This window comes from Corticium candelabrum, chromosome 7, assembly GCF_963422355.1.
Source record: "Corticium candelabrum chromosome 7, ooCorCand1.1, whole genome shotgun sequence".
In the NCBI taxonomy this organism is placed as follows: Eukaryota; Metazoa; Porifera; class Homoscleromorpha; order Homosclerophorida; family Plakinidae; genus Corticium; species Corticium candelabrum.
In genome coordinates, this window is record NC_085091.1 from 8,132,896 (window position 1) to 8,150,089 (window position 17,194).

Below are 17,194 nucleotides of genomic sequence, written 5' to 3' on the forward strand. Positions count from 1 at the left end.
TTACATTTTAATACTATCATCATGGTTGTCATCTTGTACTCAAGGCAGCAAAAGTGACACCAGATGAGCTGATGGACTTGGAAACTGATAAATTTTTGAAGACACAACAGTTTAATTAAGCAGGAAACTTCTGGATCATTCTCTAATTCAGTGAATGACTAGGTCAACATACTCTCTACAAAATTTCAGCAAGCCAGCAATTTTGGTGTGATAGATGAATTGCACACAGACAGACTGACAATATTCTCAAACGGTAGATTCGAACTCAGGTCCTCCTGCTTGGATGGGAAAGACCACACAGACCCTGGTGTTTGTCCGAGCATGAGGGCCTGGGTTCGAGGCTACTGTAGCAGTAGACAACCTTGTACAGCAATGAATCAAAACGTGTATTCGTACTAACACCAATTTCTCAATGATGTACAGTAACATGCATCAAATGCAACAACGCAGCAAAAGTCACACAAGAGACATTCCTATGTATATACAGCTATTCTAGCTCCGCCACCTTCCTCTCCTCTATTTGCTGAGGACGATAATCACTACAACACATAATCAAATTTCTAAACCTATTTGTCTGCCGCTAAACCAAGAAATCTTACGCGTAATAATGCCAATCACAGCCAAGACTACAACGATGAGAATGATCCACATCTGTATGTCAACGACACAAACACATAACGTCCAACAAAATCACAGACAAACAACTGTTGCCGTGCAACTAGCCTTGATGTTCTGCCACCACATCTTGCGCTTCAATCTCGTCGCATTCGTCTCAAACTGAGCCGCGCCATACTGCAGCTGCTCTGCACACACAAACGTGTTACAATGGATGATCAACTTGAGATCCTGATCTGCTCGATTAGCTTATAATTCATCGCATCTCTCACCAGCACGGTCGTCGAGTTCGTGAAGCTTCTCGTCCCTTTCCAGCACTTTGTCGATGTTCTGTTTCATAATGTCAACAACCTGAGGAGAAACTGAGTTAGCAGTTAGACAAACTAAATGCAGCCTGATGCATAGCGCCGTCGTATTGCCTCGTCCACTTGAGCTTGTGTTTGCTGTAGCCGCTTGTTCGACCTAAATCACATTGTTTAGTCATTAGAGCAACGTGCCGTCGCCCGCAATGGAAGGCTGGCGGCTGAGAGAGAGAGAGACATGCCACACAAGTGAAGAGGTTGACAGCTAGACGTTTAGAGTAGTTGACGGAAAACACTAGTCAGACATTTAGAGACGCTGTGAACGCTTACATGATGCGAGAGAAGACGAGCAAACGACGTAACACGACCGATGAAATCTGACTAAGCAAATGATGTAACGTGCGTTAGCAAACAACGAAGGCAACTAAGTATAATTATAACGTGCGTTAGCAATGAAACCGATCTAAAACTGATGTCGTGCGTTAGAGACGTTAGTACAACAAATCAAAGTCATCAATGCCACGGTATAACTTAATATAAATCAAATGCAAGTCTGGACTGCTCGCAATTCCTGAATGGGCTAAATTCATTAGTTAGATAAAAATGAGTGGGCTAAACCTAACGTGCGCTAGCAACTTGATGTTCGTGTTGATCACGTGATAATCAGAAAATGGCGTTGACGAGACATTATGCGCCGGAGTACGACATCCTACCGGCTGTACTGTCGAGAGACGTTGCCGTTGAGTTCCTAATGCCAAACGGTCTCTTTCTTCGAGTGGACTGCTCTCTAGACTCTCCACTCTCTTCCATCAAATCAGAATTGTGGAAATCAGCGCAACATTGCCCTCTCTATCATCGTCTACTCGAGCCAGGTCGGTACTCATTCGTCTTCATCAACGGCAGTGCAGAGCAAGAGGAAGTCGTCGACGAGGAGAGGCTGCTGCGCGAGGTGCGACCGTATGCTAGCGTCTTGAGGCTTGTGGAGAGGAAAGGAGATCGAGAAGAGAAGATTACGAGTGCCAAGATTAGTATGCTCATTGGTAAGGGACTGTTTGAGTTCACTGCGATGGAAAAGGACAACACGGAGGTGCGAGACTTTCGTAAAAAGATGATTGAACTGTGCAGTGCTGCAGTGAAGGAGCGCAATTCGTCACCAGACAAGCAGCTGTTGTATGCGTTTCCTCCTGTTCTCGAGACGACGCGCGACCTGCCACCTCACGTGCGAGCTCAGTTGTCGTTGGATCAGTCTGGTGTGGGAACGTTCCTGATTCATGTCGCTTTACCAAGAGAGAATCAGTCGTATACGTTCTCTGTTAGACCGGATATGTTGCCGTTTGAACTTGTAGTGTTGGTGTTGAGGCGGAAGGCGAGGACGTTGAAAATACCTCAAGAAGACCCGAAGGGATATGTACTGAAAGTAAGACATGGTACCACATTGTGACATATCGAACGATTGTTGAGGATTGGTATTGATTAGGTGTCTGGTCATAAGGATTATCTCTTGGCAGAGGAGCCATTAGGAATGTACAAGGTTGAGATGCATTTGTGGTGATACAGTGTTCAAGCACAATCCACATTTTTCTGTTTCTTGGCTTGTTTTATCTTTCTCTTTCCCTCTTTCTTCCTTTTTCCTTGATCGCCTATTTTCAGTCCCATTATCACTTTTATGTAGAAAGTAGGTGTGAGACAGACAAAACAGAGGGAAACAGAGGAGAGAGACACGTGTAGGAAATTGTTTGTAACATTCCTTTGCATCATCCACCTGGTGGTCTACATTGTTGTCCCATTTCCTCACAGGAATGAATTGTACTGATAATCTATCAATTTCTGTAATTTTACAAGCAAATACACAATTACTGTTTTACTCAGTCTCATGTATACGCCTTTGTACAAGGACTTTGTAGGATATCAAGAACACAGGCATAGGAACCTTGTTTTGGTTGAGAAGGCACGAATTTGCCTAGGAGAGCATGGCATTACAAAAATTAGACTGAATATATTACTAATCCTACATATGCATGCATGTAAGCAGCAAATGAAAATGGTAAACTAAGAACAACACTAGTATGTCACATCAGTGTAAGTCTTGCATATGTGTCTACGTCTGTCCTTAATTATTAATTCTTGTATATCTGCAGGTCAGTTAAGAGCTTGTTAGAGTTGTGTGTGTGTGTGTGTGTGTGTGTGTGTGTGTGTGTGTGTGTGTGTGTGTGTGTGTGTGTGTGTGTGTGTGTGTGTGTGTGTGTGAGTATAAATGAGTACCTGGTCATTGACTGGGGTGGACAAGACCGCTGGCTTGGCAGCAACATCATGCAGCAGATGGGTATGTGTGGGCCTTGGTGTCCAGTCCCAGAGCTGCGCCATTGTCAGTGCCCCTGGATGACTCTGGCCAAGCTCCAGGTGGATTGTAGCACTGGCCCCAGGACTCCACTTAGCACATGGAGGCCCTGTCTCTAGAGGCAGGGGACCTATCTCCGCAACTGACCTCAAGGTCGACGTCAAAAGATGCGGAGGACTTAGCATTTGTCCATTGTCCATGTGTGTGTGTGTGTGTGTGTGTGTGTGTGTGTGTGTGTGTGTGTGTGTGTGTGAGTGTGTGTGTGTGTGTGTGTGTGTGTGTGTGTGTGTGTGTGTGTGTGTGTGTGTGTGTGTGTCAATCACAGCTCATAAAGTTAAGGGGGCATGTGCCCCTAGTTCTCCCCCCTCCCGCAGTTCCTATGCCTATCATTAGCATCAGTTGAGGTTTATAGGTTACTGTACGAGTGTAACCGTCATGATCAGTGATGATCTCGGCAGTTATGAAATGTTCTGACATTTTATTGAATTTTATCTCTGTTTGGATATGTACTGTATTCCTACTTGTAATGATTGAAATCTCTCTTAACAATCATAAAACACTCTCATTCTTTCTAAATATATGTTAGCAACACATGTTTGGCTGGAACACTGTGATAGCATTTTGCGTAGCAACTGTGTTGTGATTGTTTACATAGTTTTTGTATTGCAGTACATCAGAAAATGCATTGCCAAGGCTAAACGGCCGCAGCTCATTTTGGTGAGTTGCAAGGAGTTAATGGAACAGATTGAACCAGAAAAAGTCTATATGCCTTCACGGAGAGAGGACGTGCCAACTCTTCCACCTAAATCAGCAAGTAATCACACATTAGAATGTTCTGTCTAGTTAGTGTGGTTTGTAATGCGTGTGTCGTCGTCGTGTTTGTAGACACTAGTTTGTCATTGACATCAATCAGGGATGCCGTTCGTCTCAAAGTGATTCGAGCACGTGGAGTGAACATATCAGATAAAATGAAGGTATCTTGTACAAACTGAGAGTTAGAGGTGTGAAATGCTGGAGTACGGTATGATGCAGACTGGTCACGTGACATATGGCCAGTCACGTGACATATGACATGTGATAACACTTCGCCTCTGTCTAGCACACACAACCAATTAAATAATTAATTCTGCCAAGTCCCGGTTATGGACAGAAAGAACAATGCATTCAAACTTCCCGCACGTTTAGATTATAAGCTTTATGCAGTGTTAGAAATTTATGGCAGACATAGTTATAACCATGGCAACCTTACAGAATTTTCAGTCGTCACGGAGTTCAAAATTTTTACACATATTTTATAAATATCAAATAATGACCACACTGATTGCTCTGGCAAGTAGACGAAATCCCAGGACTTCAGAGGACTCTCAGTCTGACCTGAGTAATTTCACTATTATACTCTAGAGCATGAAAACTAGAATGTATTGGGTCCGCCATAACTTGAGTGACGTTAGAGTGTCAGGAATTGGTCGTCACATGAACTCAGTTAGTCGTCAAATGACAACTTGACAGCAACTTTTTTAACACTGTTATGGTTAATGATCATAAATTGTGCAGGTGAGCGTGAAGTTTGGTCTTTATCATGGAGCCGAGCCACTGTGCGAGTTGGTGCAAACTCGCTGCATCCTACCATTACAAGATTTCAACGAGGACGTCATCTTCAACTTGCTCGTGCAAAACCTTCCTCGCGATGCTCGTCTCTGCTGCGTCTTCAACATGGTCGACGATCGGAAGCACAGAATAATTGGACGTCGTCGTGACGATCGCATTGCCATTGCTTGGTGCAACACGACGATGTTTGATTGTAATGGACAACTACGGATGGGGACAATGAAGTTGGGATTTTGGCCGATTTCTGACGAGGGTCTAGACGATGAAACAAATTCTATTGGTACGACCGTTAATAATCCTAGCACTGATGCTATTCAGCTGGAGATTGAATTCAATAAGTTTTCACAGACGGTTATTTATCCGGATCTTGACAAGGTAAGCTGCGAGCAGCAATAGAGATGTCGTGTGTTTATGTTTATCTTGTGTGGCGTAGCTGTTAGAAGTTGTGGCTCTGTCAGCAAACGAGTCGAACTTGGATGTCAATCATCAGTTGGCAGAACAACGACGAGGATCAGATGGAGCAAGTTCACGAGTAAGATTTGCGTTGGTAGTAGTTTGTGTGTACAGTACTGTTGATGTTTGCTGCTTCCAGTTGACACAAACGCTACAGGAGATTGCTAATCGGGATGCTTTGCAAGAATTGTGTCAACAAGACAAAGAACTGGTGTGGAGTTTTCGGTAATGTGCCATTCTTTCTATAACTCTAAACAAACTGACCACCTAAATACTGTGGATTCTAAAGTAGTATCTCTGTAGTAGAGATATACACTTAGCACAACTACTATTTTATACCAATACTTTTATAACACGTAGGTATTCACACGAGGCATGTTTACCATATTTGATTTATATTCTAGTCAGGAGCTAATTCTAGGGTCGATTTCATGACAACAATGTTACAGATGCAAACTCTAGTGCCAAGACTTTAGGAATCGTTAAATAAGATGTTTGCAGAAGAACCATTGCTGAGAGTTCTAACTGGGTGTAGCCTCGGTTACCAAGCACAACTGTGAACTAATTATTCAAAGGAAATCAAGCACAAGTGTGAACTAATTAGCTAAATTAAACTAGACAGAGACAGTGCAAGATGAGAAGCTACACACAGGCAAATTTGTTCTGGGATACCATGCACATGTACAAGGACTCTTGGATGCTGGTGTTGTTGTGGCAATGAAGCTTTTTGCCTTTTTGGGACTTCAAGTTCATGAACTCTTCTTCGTCCATCTCTTACCTTGGAAAAACTACAAACATGACAAACGAGCTCTGTTTTGTTTGGACTGCACATGGCTGTAGCTAAAGTGTGTGAATTTAGGGTCGTGGCACTAAGAGTGTGGCACTGACTTGAGTCTGGCGCCAATTTTCGTTGGGCTGTAATTTCCGAATAGTGGTATCCGTTTTGGCAAAGAATCGGCTGTTTTTGTACGTGTTTGTTTGACTTACAGACAGGAAATATGAGCGCAAGTGTTGTCGTTGTATGTCTGATTGTGTTTGTGAATGTTAAGATGGTCGATTCGAGACAACATACCAACTGCCCTGCCCAAGGTGCTCGCTTCGTGTCGCTGGAATTCGATCCAACACGTAGCACAGGTGAGTGATTAGAAGCTCATACGTTTGAATGACAAAACAATCACTGATGTTGCTCATGTAGACTGCGTGGCTCTGTGTATTACATCGTGTCTCTATTTGGTGTGTAGTTTAGACAAGTATTACAAGTTTGGGAGTTGGTTCCACCGTCTACGGCTATTGAATTACTCCAGCACACTTCCGGCTGTTCAGCTGTTCGTGCGTGTGCTGTCAAATCGTTGGATCAGTTGCAGTAAGGAAGAGATTGTGTAGAATTTTTTGATGTTGTATTCATATTGGGTGTGATGGCAGAGATGCAGAGCTGGCACAGTATTTGCTACAGCTAGTGCAGGTTGCCGTATTTGTTTTGTTTTATGTCAATGTTAGTTGCTCACTCTCTCACTCTCTCTCATATAGGCTCTCAAATATGAGTCGTATTTAGACTGTGCTTTGGCAAGGTTCCTGCTGAGGAGAGCACTTCACAGCCAGCACATTGGTCATTTCTTCTTTTGGCATCTTAGGTATGGACATTATTTATTGTGTATAGTTCAAGCAACCGTCACTTAGGGTTTGCTCATCGTAATACAGTACAATCTTGATTATCCGGACATTTCAATAATCCGGACGAATTTATTTCCACCCGAAAACACGTGTTTTCACGTGTTTTTTTAGGGACAACATTTCCATCGAAACCTGTGAACTTAACTGTACTCCAAGATTGGCACCATAGAGAACTGTTTTACATCCTATCCTATAATACGCTGACTCACGCTTCCATGTGTCTGGATGACTGGTTGGATGGATGTCTGTCTGTAACCCACCCGTCGACACAACGCCGGTCTCGGATCGTCCCGAAACGTGGCGGCCCCGGTCGAGTTTGGCCGTCCGAAATGAACGGTCGAGTCGGATTTCGTCTACACTGCCTCCGACAGCCAGAAATGAGACTTTGTGGGACTGAAATGAGATGTGCCGGAATTTGTTTGTTTGATTAATTAACCAAGTATGCGGATGTGATGTGCATTCGCCAGCCACTGTCATTCTACACAACTGGTAGAGTGCAAGATGTGACATGCGCTTGCCAGCCTGTATGCTATATATTCTTCGCCAGCCACGCGCCTGCTGCAGTCAGTGCATCTTCTTCGCTGCATGATGTGTAGCGTAGGTAGTGGGATGTTATGAGACAGAACTTTGACTCAAGTGAATACAACGTGTGTTGTGTGTTTGTGTTTGTGTGTGTGTGTGTGTGTGTGTGTGTGTGTGTGTGTGTGTGTGTGTGTGTGTGTGTGTTAGATTTTGTCTCTAGGGTAACACGTCCATGGACTCGCCCTACAGTGAGATTGTGAATTGGGGGCTACTCCACGTTCCAAATAATGGACTACTGGCGAAAGTTAATTTACATTTTCTTCGCTTAGGTAGCTACTATCTAGGTGCTAGTGCAATTCCTATTGCTCATAGGGCGGGTGAGGGCTAGTGTAGTCATTAAATGTGTAAACATCTTGAGTTGTTGTTGACCTAATATTATTATATATTAATTAATTAAATATTTGTTTATTATGTACTTGATTGTCAATGTATGAGTGAGCCTCAAGGAAGTCACCATAACATCATTTTATTTATCCCGACTTTCGATTATCTGGACAATTTGGCTTTTACTGAAAAGTTTGGATAATTGTGATGTGCTGTTGCAATGTGCCCTACGTAGTAGTACTTTGTGCTACTGTTCAGCACACACACACACACACACACACACACACACACACACACACACACACACACACACACACACACACACACACACACACACACACACACACACACTTCAATTTTCCACTCTTAACTGTTGTACTGTAGTCGTTAGTTTGCACTGAAAATGGTCATCACTGTAATTTAGATTTATCAGTTGCTAGGGTGTTGGTTAGGCTCGAATATCCAGCCGGCTTTCCCCTGACTAGTCAAAGTCTTTCATGTCTTAAGGGGGAAAGACTGGCTGGACCCATTCCAGGTGTTGCTTTACTGTGTTGAATGTTATTTGTGTGTGCCTTCTAGAGCAGAGATGCACAATCCGGAGGTTGCAGTTAGATATGGGCTGATGCTGGAGGCTTACTGCAGAGGATGTCCATCACACATGGAAAAACTTTCGGCTCAAGTAAATCTGCATGGCAGTGTGTGTAATGTCACTGCCATGTCATTTGCTGAATTCGATAGGTTAATGCTATCTGCAAGCTGAGAGAACTGACTGAAATGCTGAGAACCAACTTTGTGAGTATTTGATTTTCATAGACTGTGTGACGACTTTTTAGAAATATGTTGATTAATTTATAGAAATTGATGTTACTAAGGGTGCTGAGGTTTCTGTATGTAATAGATTTAGCACAACTTGTTGCTAAAAATTATGACGTTTGACGAGTCGAGGATTCCCGGCAGAGGTGTTTGTTTGTCTGTTTGTATGTTTGCATGTCTGTCTGTCTGCGTGTCCTTGTGTCTGTCTGTCTGCGTGTCCTTGTGTCTGTCTGTCTGTGTGTCCTTATGTCTGTCTGTCTGCGTGTCCTTGTGTCTGTCTGTCTGCGTGTCCTTGTGTCTGTCTGTCTGTCTGCATGTCTATCTGTGTGTCCATGTGTCTGTCTCTTTGTCTGGCTGGCTGTCTGGCTGTCTGTGTGTTTGTCTGTCTGCATGTCTGTCTGTCTGTCTGTCTGTCTGTCTGTTAGTTTGTCTGTCTGTCTGTCAGTTTGTCTGTCTGTAAACATGATATCTCTTAAACATATCAACATGAAATTTTCAGAATATGAGGATCTTGCCAAAATCTTGGACAACTTGCCAAATTGATTAATATTAATAAATCAATTCAATCAGTTTATAGTTACCATGCAGTTTGTGTGATCCCCATCGTAGATGGCTTGTAGCTTTGATACTACAAGATGGATCTTGAGATGTCCGATGTCGTATTAATTGACTATTTTTCAATGATGTATATCAATGCTTGTTACTGCATGCATGTCTTGCTAATGCTTACATTTATATATATCGAATGCTTATGAAATGATGGGTTTGCAGACCACCATATGGAGGCATTTGAAGTTCGTATTGTTTGGTGTATTACAGAGAGAGAGAAGAGATGCAAACGACATCTTGCGGGAAATGCTACAATCTCGAAGTCGGTTGTCATCGTTTGTTTCTCCCTTGGATCCTTCAATTCTATTACAAACAGTCAGGCAAGTGTAGCTTTGATTAGAACAACATGTGATGTGCCATATGATTGTCTTATCACTCTCTGTTAGGTACGAACGATGTCGTGTGTTTGACTCAAAGATGAGGCCGTTGCTTCTCTCATTCGAGACGGAAGATAAACCAACAGATTCTGAAGACGATATTCAACTGATCTTCAAGAGTGGAGATGGTGATGCTGATTTGTGATGTGCAGATCGTAGTATCATGTGAAATGGTGTGTGCACGTGTTCCTGCGTAGATCTAAGGCAAGACATGCTCACTCTACAAATGCTGCATTTGATGAATTCTATCTGGGAGCAGAATGGCCTTGATCTCCGGTACATGAAATGATAGTTGTAGTTTGTCGATCCATAGCATGTCTGCCTACACAGAGCTTGAAATAACGGTTGGTCATCAGACATTGTCCGACTACTTACGCCACTTGTCCGGTCAACTCTGATTATGATCAGACATGTTGTTGGAATAACTACCCATACAGTAGAAACCACAATTACTGGCATCCTTTCATTTATAGTCCCTGTTCATATTGACCTTGTGCTTTGCATGTAAATTCACATAACTTCTGTATTCTTGAGCTCACAGCAATGATCTTGGTGTTGGTGTCACTCGAAACCGCAGCTTCTTAGGTTTTCAATATTTCTGGATATCAAATGCATATGTCCTAATAGTGTATGCTTTAATTAGTAAAAAGGCTAAATAGCACATCTGGCATACTCCAACTGCAGTACAGATAGTAATTACTAAATTACACTTAAGAGTCCGTAACCACAAAAGGACAACCCTAGATTATACCATAATCTAGGGGAAACGAGTTTGGGATAAACCGCAGCTTCTTAGGTTTTCAATATTTCTGGATATCAAATGCATATGTCCTAATAGTGTATGCTTTAATTAGTAAAAAGGCTAAATAGCACATCTGGCATACTCCAACTGCAGTACAGATAGTAATTACTAAATTACACTTAAGAGTCCGTAACCATAAAAGGACAACCCTAGATTATACCATAATCTAGGGGAAACAAGTTTGGGATAAGTGGATTGAAAAAGTATTGACCAATCAAATCAACCAGATGCCCGGAAAATCTTCTGTTCCGGTGGACATATGTCCGACCAACTAGAAAATTATTTTGAGCATTGCTACAACAATAATACCCTTGCCTCCGACTTGTATTCATTGTCTCGTATTGTTTTGTTTAGTATGACAGTGTATGGAGTTCTGTCAACAGGAGACAACGTTGGGGTTATTGAAGTCGTTCGCAATGCAGAGACTCTTGCTCAGATTCATAAAACACGAGGAGGTGCTACGGCAGCGTTAACAGACAAAGCTCTACTAGAGTGGCTCAAGTCTCACAATGGAACGGATGAGGCGTAAGATTTATGTTGTGTTGGTTAAGTGGGGATTCAAATGAACTTGTTGTTAGGTTGAAGACAGCTGTCAACAACTTCAGAAATTCGTGTGCCGGATACTGTGTTGCTACATACGTGTTAGGCATTGGAGACAGGCACAGTGACAACATCATGGTGAAGAGAACCGGAGAGGTAGTGTGGTGTTGCACTTTTGTGTTCTTATTGTTACCGTGTGTTATTGTTGGGTATGCAATGGATAAACTGTAAATCTGTTATGACATCTCGTGTAGCACAGTTGAGTGAGGTTGTGATGTTTTCAGAAGTGTTTGTCTGTTGGTCTGTGTTTGTCTGTTGGTCTGTGTTTGTCTGTCTGCCTGCCTGTTTGTTTGTCTGTGTGTCTGTCTGCTTGTCTGTCTGTTTGTTTGTGTTTGTCTGCCTGTAAACATGGTATCTCTTTTACCACAAGGCGTCAGACCTGCCTGGTCTGCCACTTCTTCAGAACATGATTTTAAATACAGTTGACCGATAATGAAGATACGTTCAGTCAAGAAAACGAAACGACAAGTAGTTGCATCGTTGCGATTTAGATACGGATACTTACAAAGCTGACCAATGGGCGTGGACCATGTAAACGGCTCTCGAAGCGTGCGCTTTTCAAATCCTTCTTCGAACCTACACGCCCTTACACCCTTCATACTTCAACACAACATAGGCGAAACTAAGCTACAACAACGTACTGGAGCTTATCTTGATTACTTTGTAATACGATTTATAAGAATTTTTTCTAGGAGTACACGTATGCGCACCCTTTTTGGGGTGACTGCTGCGCACACAGACGTTTGATTACAAAATCTGCTGGTGCAAATACGCATTATAGTATCAAGAAAGTACATGTCTAATTACATAGCTAATAACAAAGTCATCACTCAGTTATAAACGTTTACGCTGTCTAAACTGGAACTTCTGACATGCCTTCTGCACTTGTGAAGCCTTCTCTCAGAAAATGACGCTTCCTACTTGCCTGCCATTTGAATCAACAGCTATGTGCACACTCACAGGGTACAACTGAAGTAGTCTAGTGTCATGTTTGTTCATCATCATTTGCTAATAATCATTTACTAATAATTATTTACGACAGAACTGACGGGCAACTCATGCAACAGCATGCCACACCTCCTAGAAGAAGATTCTCATCACATGAATTCAACAAAAGAACAATCAGCAGGTGGTAGTGCACCAGTTACGTTAGCCAGTAGGTTCAAATCTCAGCACAGGCTACACTAGACACTTTGCTGAGTTTCAAATCTACTGTTACCGCAAGGCACCACTTGGAGGTGTAACTGGATTTTGCCTGCATTGGAGAGGGAATGCTGCTTGCAATGGCCACAGCATTCCACAACTTGCCTAATACAGAAGTAGATGACAAGTTTCTCTCCCAGTGTAGGTGACAATCGGGAACAGGCAACCACCGACTGGTCAACCTTAGGATGAAACAAGCCACGAAATCTAATCTTCCGAGCTGCAAGCTCTGGAACCGTCCTCTGCGACACGTCTAGGACGTTTAGCAGACGATGCTCCCTCAGGCACGGATTTCTTCTTCTTTCCCTTGCCTCTACATCTCATGCTGCTTCCACTCTCAGGTGGCAGATCCTCTGGTAAATCAAATGACCCAGCAGAGTATGATGCCCCTTCCTTCTCCCACAGCTGATCTTCTCCTCTTTTCTTCATACCTCGAAGAACCTGCTGTCGTTTCTTCACCTCGGGATCCTGTTTTCTGAGCATCTGACGCTCCTTTCTTTCGTCCAATCGTTCCAGCAGACGGCGAGACAACTCTGTGTTAGTAACATCTATCGACTCTTAACACACACCAAACCAACATTGCCTGAATTTTGCTGAATGACAGACAGTGCGGTTGACGTCTCTACAATTTGGAGAGACGACGGTAGATGTTTCGCCGCCTCTTCCAAATGAGGCTGTGAAGCGATTCATTAGAATTCTGGGTGTCGCCACATTGCAGTCTATCCAGCAGAGCATCATCACTCAGACGAAGAAAGACGGGCTCCATCAGCTCAAAGACTTCTTTCTGTGTGTCCTTCTCCTTGTATGTTAGGTCTCCCCTCATATATTTGCACCAAGTGTAGGCTCCAGGTGGACAAAAGGTATGGTTGTTAGAATGATGCCCAAAGATGGCAGCGATGGCAGAAACCATTCCAAACTTATTTCCAAGATTGCTTCGTATAGCCATACCATAATAGTTCTGCAACTTGTTGACCAAGTCAGCGGTTAGTCTGCGCTGCCCTTTGACGCCCTTCCTCACAGTCCCAGATGGCAAGGGAATAGCAAGGTCTTTGTGCTCCATCCACAACCTCCTCAGTTGAGTTCCCATCCTCTTCTGCACATGACCAACAAATCCGACTGTGATTGTAACGTCATCACCATACGGGTTTGCAGCAACAACAGACCGATACGCAGAGCTATCTCCATCCCCAATGAATGTTGTGTACCGCAGCTTATGATGTTCCAGAGAGCGACACCACATGACGACAGCACCATGGGTCTCCATGCTGTTAGAAGAACCGGCGTAGGTCAAGCTGCAATTCTCAACATGAGAGGCCTTCCATTCCCTATAATTCTCACTTCCCCTGTCCCAAGAACTGTGTGACTGGCAATTCTTGCAAAATCGACTCTCGATCTCATAGTCAATTACCTTGCCAGTTACCGCAGAAATAGCTGCCTGCACCTCATACTGACTTCGATGGCCTCTCTTCTGCCAGGTACCATCGCAAGACACAGCCACATCAACAATGTCATCAGAGGAGGCAAAACCATGAAATTTGGCGTCATCGTCATCATCCTGAAACCCACGAAAATCATCATCATCATCATCATCATCTGGATGATAGGTTGCTATTGAAGAAAACAAACAATTTCCTTATAAGGCATTCCAATAAAGTGTGTTAGTTACCTACCAGGAGTAGGTGTTGCAGTGTCACAGTACGCTTTCAGTTCATGCACTGCCCTCTCCATCTCCACCTTGGCTACAGAAAACTGTTACGTATGTGCACGGGGTTCAGCACTTGTATTATATTTCCTTACAATAAACTTTATACGCAGACAGACTAGGCACTAGCTCTACTAGCCTCGTACAGCTCTTCCAATCTCTAACAACCAATGCATGCCAACGACAGCTGCTAGTTTCTAAATGTAGAAAGAACGAAATAGACAACGTGTACTAAAGCACAAGTGACGACTCTCACCAGTAAAGCCTTCTGGCCACACCTGATCTCGCGTAGTCTCGCGTAGCCAGACCATCCCATCCCCGCCTACGTAATTACGCCACGTTCACGCATTCTAGTTGTGTTCATTGTGCTCATGATCAGCAACACTCACTTGTTTGTACACTTCAGTAACAATGGAAGCGAAAATCCCATTCAGTTGCTTCCCATCTTCAAGCTGAGGTTCCGTTTCTTGCACATGGCACACACCGCAACCTCCTCCAACTGTGCTGAAAGCATCGCTAAATCTACAAGACTATATCCGTCACAGCGGCAGTAGCCGCCTTGTTCCAGATTTGGACGAACAGGTCTTCTTCCACTGACACGAGGACGAGGCATCTCAAACACAGGACTCTTGTACCAAACCGGAAACGAACATGACACTTTCCCGCAAATATACTTTCTGACGTGCTGATTGGTTGTTATGCATCTGATGATTTCTTTGCAACAAGTAGTTGCTACGACGATGCCTCAACTACCTGTATAAATGCAACTGCGCATGGTTCACGCAAGATATAATAATATGAATTATATCCAACGAACGTCTTTAGAATCCTACACATAGAGTTGCATCACGTGTCTAGTACGTAGGACGCAACTGCGTTCCCGTATCGCGGAGAAAAGGAGATCTATTGCAAGCTCTTAGGGTGACACTAGCGACGCAAGACCTCGTTCTAATCCTTCTGTAACTTTGCGCAGCATCAAGATTGCATGAAATGCTTCCAGGTTAACATTATCGAATAGCTAGGCTTAGTTCTAACACATTTTTAGCTCATTCTGGAAGAATTCGGAATTTGGTGTTTTGATCATGGGGCAGCCAGGTTTATACGCCTTATCAATATATGAAATTTTCAGAATACGAAGATCTTGCCAAATCTCTGATGACTTTGAAAATGGGCACTCAGGGTTGACAATTTGATTAATAGATTTAATTAATCCTAAACTGATGCCCCAGGATCCAACATAGAAGAGCACGCTTTATGGTTGTCAGTCCCACTGTAGATGGCTTCTAGTTTGAAATATAAATCTGTGATGTAGGCATGTTAGCATGTTTGCATGATCTTAGCTTGTATTCATAGTTAGACGTCTTGTTTGCATCTTTAATTATTCTAATGTGGTCATACAGTTTGCTTTGCTTTCCAGCTGCTTCATATTGACTTTGGACACTTTCTGGGAAATTTCAAATCTAAATTTGGCGTTCGGCGGGAGAGAGTGCCATTCGTGCTTACAAATGACTTTCTGTATGTAATCATGAAGGGAATGTCACAATCAAAGCAAGACGAACAGACGCACAAGGACCAATTTCTGGAATTATGTGTACGCGCATACATGATGCTTCGTGAAAAGGCAGATCTGTTTCTCAGTCTCTTTATGGCCATGCTGTCGACTGGCATCCCAGAGCTTCGATCATTTTCAGATACAACATACTTGCAGCAGACGTTGGTGCTGGGTACTTCAGAGGAGAATGCACGTAAACATTTTCTCTCTCGCCTGTCTGAAGCGATGGGCAATCAACTGAGCACCAGGATTAACTGGCTGCTGCACAATATGGCTCGTGACAACTAACTTTAAATTTGATTATCTTGTACCTAACTCTTGGAATGAGGAGAGCAGATTACTGCAGCTGTTTATGGTAGATTGATTACATAGCTTTACTAGTTGTAGTCTATTCATTCGTATCAACTTTCACTACCCAAAGATATGAGTTTTCTTTACAAAGCTGATGTTCCCTAGGCGGAGAAAGACGGGGGGAGTGCCCGGCTGGACACTCGAGCCTAGATGTTCCCATGTGTGACTGTACTGTCAGGTGTTCCCCAAGAATTGTTGAAGATTATTCTTTGTTACAATAAACTACAGATAGCAGGAATGCATATGATGTATCCGCACAATTTACACTGAGGTGTGTTTATTTATCCACTCATTCATTAATTTTTACACGTCTTAAAAGTTTCGCGTAGCCAGACCCTCTGCTGCCGCTTTCTGCCCGGAAGTGAGTTGATCACGTGAGAACATTGTAATTAATTATTAAGTTATGTACCTGCACTTGTTTGCTGTCTACAGTTGGTGTTACAGAGTTCTTCGTGTCACCATACTTAGAAATTGTCCGTCAATGGGAATGCAGTTGAGGCCCCAACTATTGGCAGTGGCTCATATGTTGTTTCCATGTTAGAATATGCTTCCTGCTCAACTGTCACAGACTCATTAAAATTTTAGTGCAAACGAAGAAAAGCGTTTATTACGTTTCAATTGGTCTTAGTATGTGTTTTTTGGTTCACTTTACTTGTCCCTAATTATAATATTCTTGTTCATTTGCAGGTTCTAGTGGATAGTTCCATACCTCCAGACAAATGCTAAGTTCAATTTATTAGTCAAGGAGATGATGAGCAACCCAGGATTGAGGAAGTGAAATCTGAAATGGTGAATATAAGAAAGTAGTGTGTGATGAATTGACATGAAGTTACGTACACTAAATGAGAACTGATAAATATGATTAATTGATAGGAAGGTAAATTGTGGAATATTAGCACCCACAGCATACATGATGTATGAATGCCAGACTTCTACATCACAATTCGTACTTACCTAGAGCATAGATAGTAGAGCGGCTGCATACGTAGGGATTGTGATGAGCAGCATTCAATATGTACATTATTATGTGTGCTGTCAATTTAGGATTGTAATTAAATGCTATTGAGCTGGAAGAGACTGGACTTTTGAGACCAGGTAGAAATGATTACCAGAATAGGCTAGAAACATAAGTTGGATGACTTTACACACACACACACACACACACACACACACACACACACACACACACACACACACACACGCACACACACACACACACACACACACACGCACACACACACACACACGCACACACACACACACACACACACACACACACACACACACATGCA

At 42.9% G+C, this 17,194-nt stretch overlaps 3 protein-coding genes across 3 annotated transcripts; 1 reads left to right on the forward strand and 2 right to left on the reverse strand.

Moving 5' to 3' along the window:
* Positions 1–362: 362 nt before the first annotated feature.
* On the reverse strand, positions 363–1,330 carry LOC134181981 (vesicle-associated membrane protein 3-like). The gene is made up of 6 exons (XM_062649286.1): positions 1,248–1,330; positions 1,035–1,077; positions 888–966; positions 724–803; positions 600–651; positions 363–539 (listed from the first exon to the last, which is right to left on the reverse strand). Coding segments are annotated over exons 1-6 (279 nt in total). The 5' UTR covers positions 1,250–1,330; the 3' UTR covers positions 363–516.
* A 257-nt stretch (positions 1,331–1,587) lies between these two features.
* On the forward strand, positions 1,588–17,049 carry LOC134181957 (phosphatidylinositol 4,5-bisphosphate 3-kinase catalytic subunit beta isoform-like). Its single transcript, XM_062649253.1, has 19 exons — positions 1,588–2,334; positions 2,395–2,448; positions 3,925–4,069; positions 4,141–4,229; positions 4,810–5,238; positions 5,297–5,395; positions 5,456–5,541; positions 6,366–6,450; positions 6,558–6,679; positions 6,739–6,778; positions 6,844–6,947; positions 8,473–8,572; positions 8,632–8,685; positions 9,526–9,635; positions 9,702–9,820; positions 9,890–9,968; positions 10,849–11,019; positions 11,073–11,190; positions 15,417–17,049. The coding sequence occupies exons 1-19, from the start codon at positions 1,588–1,590 to the stop codon at positions 15,837–15,839; spliced, it is 3,174 nt and encodes a 1,057-aa protein (XP_062505237.1). The 3' UTR covers positions 15,840–17,049.
* On the reverse strand, positions 11,668–15,388 carry LOC134181958 (uncharacterized). Its single transcript, XM_062649254.1, has 5 exons — positions 14,389–15,388; positions 14,256–14,321; positions 14,095–14,196; positions 13,968–14,036; positions 11,668–13,905 (listed from the first exon to the last, which is right to left on the reverse strand). Exons 2-5 carry the CDS (start codon positions 14,308–14,310, stop codon positions 12,920–12,922), a joined length of 1,212 nt encoding a protein of 403 aa, XP_062505238.1. The 5' UTR covers positions 14,311–14,321; positions 14,389–15,388; the 3' UTR covers positions 11,668–12,919.
* Positions 17,050–17,194: the final 145 nt, after the last annotated feature.